We start from the raw sequence: 5038 nt of genomic DNA on the forward strand, positions 1-5038 counted from the left end.
TCGAACTCACAGAGATCCGCCTGCCTCTGCCTCCCGAGTGCTGGGATTAAAGGCGTGCGCCACCACCGCCCGGCAGAATAAATAAATTTTTAAAAAATGAGCCCAACCCCCATCATAGCTCTGTCAGTAAGTACTACTGTCATTTATAAAACAAGCCACTAGCTATGCATGGACATCTGTAATTCCAGGCGGCCACCTGAGACTTCATGGCTAGGCTGCTCTATAGATTCAGGTTCAGGCCAGACAGGACTGCACAGTGTCTCAAAAACAGAAACAAACAACAAAACCAAATCATGAGCTAAGCTCTAGATTCTCTGTATTCTAATAGGTTTCTGCATGGGCCACTCTTGACTATGGGAGGTAAACTCTTTCTTCTCCACACACACACTGGGCACGGGCACTTGTGTGTATATATGCGGAGGCTCGAGTGAATGAGATGTTTTCCTCCCACCCTCAAGAGATCACAATATGACAGGAAAAGACAGAATGTCTACAATAACTATAAAATGCATCATGGTCCAGTTCAACGGGCAGAAAGAGGAAGTTAAATTATTGCAACAGACTTTCTTTAGCCTCAAGATGATGGGGGCAGTGTGGGGGGGATGATGATGGTACCTGCTTTTGTACTTACCCTCAACTTCCACAGCCTGGGTGGGAAGACATTGCCTTTTTCTGCTGAGTGGGCATTTGAGACTGGTCCGTTTCCCCAGCCCCCTGCTGCAGAAACTCCACCATCAGCTTATGCTATTTCTCCACACAGGCTGGTACTTACAGGATTTGGAACATCCTGAATTCTTCTAAGACCCAAGGAAAAGTAATTAATTTCTTTCCAGAATATGTGGGTCCCCCATGCTCATCTCAAGCACATTCCAGGACACACCCTTGAGGCACTCTCCCTCCATCCCCACCCTTTTTAAAGTAGCCTCCATTTCCCTTGGGAAGCCCAGGTTCTGCTGGGAGGAGGAAAGACAGATACAATCAGAGGCGAGGCAGGGAGGGGCCCACAAAACTGGTGTTCCCACTGGTACTATTTCCTGCCCTGATGACTTGCTAGCCTTCACCCAGGCTGGGTGGGGAAGAATCAGGTACAGACAAGATGTCCCTGTCCCTCAGCCCCTTCCACTCTTTTCTTGGTGGCCCTTTGCTTATGTTCCAAGGAGGGACACAGGACCTATATGGCTAGATGGCCCTGGACAAATGGGGCATTTGTAGCCACAAAGCAGAAGGCAGGCAGGCATGCATGTTCAGAATGGGAAAGAACTTGGTTTATTCTAACGGGGCAGTCACTGCAGTACAGCAGCCCAAACCTCTGGAATCTTTGTTCAATGGCCTGATACACAGGGCATTGACCACATGCTCAAAGGCCATCTTCCCCTTCGCAGCTCAAGAGACGGCTCAGTGGTTATGATGATGAGATGGCTGCATGTAATCATGAGGACTAGAGCTCAGATCTCAGCACCAGGTAACAAGTCGAGCATCCTGCACATGCCTGTGACCCCAGCTTCAAGAGCTCATCTTCCCCTGCATGTGGACCACTGGGGAGGGCACCTGGCCCAGTCAAGAAGATGGAGGATTTCTGCCCAGTTCTGCTGAGAAGCACTTCACGGTTCTGGTTGACTGGAAACAGACTTGAAGATGTCAGGAATAGAGAGTGGTTGCTAGTAATCCCACGTATACCCCAAAATCTCCAGTTGCCCCCTCACCAGAAACTGAGGTGGGTACAGTAAATCAAATCAATGATCCATTAAAAGTGTTTATTTTTATACGGCAAGGAGGAAAGGAATAACACAGTCAACTTTTGGCACCTTTCTAGTCCATCACCCCCATGTCCTTCCCAATACAAAGCACTGGCAAGAGGGGCTGCAGGACAGAGTCACAAAGTGAGTCGTACAGCTGGGTAGGTGGGATTCAAGAGTCCATCCCCGACCCCTTGTCCTGGAAGCTTCAAAGCTCAGGGGCATAGGGTTCCCCTGTGGGCGAGGGCACCCGCAACTCAGCATCGTGTCTCACCACCGTGAAGAGTCCCACTACTGCCAACAGAGCCATCACCATGACAGCAGAACAGATGCTGAACATATTCCTAGTGCCCGTTTTCCGATCACTGTCATGGAGGACAAGGAGCCCCAGACAGGCCAATAAGTGCAGGGGCACTCGGAACCAGTTGAGAACACCAGCCTGCTCTGTTTCTGGGATCACCTTTCTTCGAAGGAAGCTCATGCTGGGGAAGTAGAGCCCACAGGCCAACTCAATAAGTAGAAAAGCAATGAAGGATTCCACAGGATTTTCTTGGCCAGGGCTGGTAGAGAAAGTCAACATAAAGAGAGAGAAGACCACGATGAGGACAGCAAGGGAAAGTAGGTGCATGGGTTGAAGGTGGTACCTCTTGGAGGTAGCGATGCGGTACAGGGAAGAGCCCAGCAGACTGGCAGCCATGAAGCTGGAGAACACAATGCCCAGTGGGGCCCTGTGTGGGTCCAGCACAGGTGTCCAGAGGAAGACAAAGATGAAAATGACACTCTCAAACAGGGCTTGTATGGTGCCCAGCAGCAACACGCGGCGGTCGGACAGCAGGCAGCGCAGGCCTCCAGCACAGGTCTTGGAGAAGGCACGCTGACGGTCATAATTCTCTCCCCAGTTACGAAGGGCCAAGGCCCCTGCCAGAGCCAGAAGAGGGATAGCAGCCACAAAGGGTGCCACGGGCCCCAGTCCCATCCAACTAGCCACAGCCTCAGCCGCCACACCTGCTGCCACAGCCAGCACATGGTTCCAGAAGGCAGCTCGGGCAAAGGTAGCCGGGATCCACTCGGCAGGGAAGTCATGACGCTCCACATGCTCATGGATGTACCAGGCCTCAAAGGCTGAGAAGAGCAGAGCAGTTGACAGCCCACCAAGGGCTCGGCCCACCAGCAGCACAAAGTAGTCTTGAGAAAGCTTGGTTAAGCAACACAGAGAGTAAGTGAGGGAGAAAAGGACACAAGACTTCTTACGACCCAGCCAATCCACAAGGGAGGAGGCCACCAGGCCAAAGAGCACTGTGGAGGCCAGGCCACAAACGTAGAGGATGGCAATCTGACCCTCCAGGAAGTGGTAGTGCTGATAGAGTTTATACAGGTAGGGGGCTTGGAGCCAATCTGCTGCCAGGGCCAGAAAGTAGACTTGATAGAAGTCTAGTTGAAACTGAAGGAAGGAGGGGTTGCTGCAAGCCCTTCCAGGGGGCTTGGCTCGGCATCTTGACAGCTCCAGGCCCAGGCAGGAGGCCAGGAGGCCCACGAAAGACAAATAGGCAGTCACCAGCATGGTGGGCCCCCGGACGACCTGGGGAGAGAACGTTGGTCATAGTCACATCCATAATCCAGGTGGCACAGTCAAGGGGTTGGGTGTCTAAGCAGAAGGCAGCTCCACCCAACTCCGTGTCAGTTCCACTCCCCCAGAGCTCAGACCGGAGGGACCAGTCGGGTGGGTGGGAGGAGTGGTTGTCTCCTAGGACTCTGTGGGGCAGGGAGATGGGGGAGAGGCCAGAGCACTCGCCCCACCCTGGCCTGGCACTACTGCAAAGTGGGGCTCCTTTCAGTAATCCCGGTCCCGCAGGTTCTGAAGGGGCTGCTGCTCTTCTCCATGATAGCTCCTGTACGTTTTTTCTGATACCTCCCATTCTCACTGATAAGCCAGTTTTGGAGCTCGGTGTCTCCACATCTAACCCGAGCATCCCTTCCGCCCGCGCGGGCCACCCCAAGTGCTTCACGGTCACGCGCGTGCATGGCAGGTTCCCCCGACTCTAGGTCACGCGAACTCCCTGCGCCCCCTAGCCCCAGCCTAGCGTCCTCTCACCCGCTGGCGCTTCGCCCGGCCTCCGTCTCACCTGCTGTCCCGGTCTGCGGGGACGCTCCGGACACGTCCGGCTCCAGGCCGCCGGGCCGCCCTCCCCGCACTGGCTCCGGCTCCGTTCGGGTTCCAGCAGCGCGCCCGCCCCTCACAGCCTGCTTCCGGGAGCCGGGCTGGCCCGTGGCCGCCGCCATGATGGCCCCGTCACGTGACGGGGGCGCGGCGCCAAAGCCCCGCCCCTCCATCCTGCCCCCGCCCTGGAGCCGAAGAGCAGTGGGGAAGGGGTTAACGGAGAGGCCAGCGGCTTCTGGTGGCGGTGTGTCTAGTGCCATTGACTCCTCCACCTCGCGGATACCCGCGGGGCCATCCCAGATGAAAACGTATTTTGTCTGTTTTCCTCCACGCGGTACTTCGGAAGGAGGCCGGCGGTCCCTCCGAGCCAGCGGCTGCCCTAAGCCGAGGCTATCCAGGGTTTGCATCTCCGATAATGACCTCCCGGCCAGCAGTCAATGTTGTCCAGACACCTGAGGGAGGCGGTGTGGTGTAAAGAACTTGGACTCCAGCTGCACGTAGATTGAGGTTCCAGGTTTACCCTTCACTTTACTAGCTTAGCCAAGCTTCCTTACTTCTTCCCTCGAGTCCCACTTTCTTTGTGTGAACTCATAGGAGAGCAGTGCCCAAATGAGGAAGGCTAAACGTTCAGTGGCAGCATAGAATAAAAAACTTCAGTCCTTGAGCTCAACTCCCACTTCCTTCTTCCTAGGAACTGCTTTATCTTGGGATGTTTGTTAAATTTTCTTCAGCTTCAATATTATGCCCTGGAGACCCTCCAGTGGCTGGCCTTTTCCCTGAGGATGGAAGTCAAATCTTTCTAATGGTGTACAGATACATCTGTCCCGGGGCTTCTTGCTACTTCCATGACTTCATACTCTATCACCCTGCCTACTGCTGTCTACACTTCCTCCCACCTGGGCCTCTGCACACTGCTTCCTGCAAGGTTCGGCGACAAGATATTTACCTTTTTTTTTTTCCGCCTCCAGTTTTCTTTTCAAATGTCATGTTATTAGAGAAGACTTCCTACCATGATATGGTGGCTCATATAATCCTTGTACTTGTGTACTTGGAAGGCTGAGGCAGGAGAATTACTGAGAGTTTAAAACCAATTTGGGGCCGGGCGGTGGTGGCGCACGCCTTTAATCCCAGCACTCGGGAGGCA

General features: G+C 54.0%; 1 protein-coding gene across 1 annotated transcript; it reads right to left on the reverse strand.

Moving 5' to 3' along the window:
- Positions 1 to 1737: 1737 nt before the first annotated feature.
- Mfsd5 (major facilitator superfamily domain containing 5) lies at positions 1738 to 4247 on the reverse strand. Its single transcript, XM_005353820.2, has 2 exons — positions 3860 to 4247; positions 1738 to 3315 (listed from the first exon to the last, which is right to left on the reverse strand). The coding sequence occupies exon 2, from the start codon at positions 3295 to 3297 to the stop codon at positions 1945 to 1947; it is 1353 nt and encodes a 450-aa protein (XP_005353877.1). The 5' UTR covers positions 3298 to 3315; positions 3860 to 4247; the 3' UTR covers positions 1738 to 1944.
- Positions 4248 to 5038: the final 791 nt, after the last annotated feature.

The sequence above is a fragment of the Microtus ochrogaster genome, chromosome 15, assembly GCF_000317375.1.
Source record: "Microtus ochrogaster isolate Prairie Vole_2 chromosome 15, MicOch1.0, whole genome shotgun sequence".
NCBI lineage: Eukaryota > Metazoa > Chordata > Mammalia > Rodentia > Cricetidae > Microtus > Microtus ochrogaster.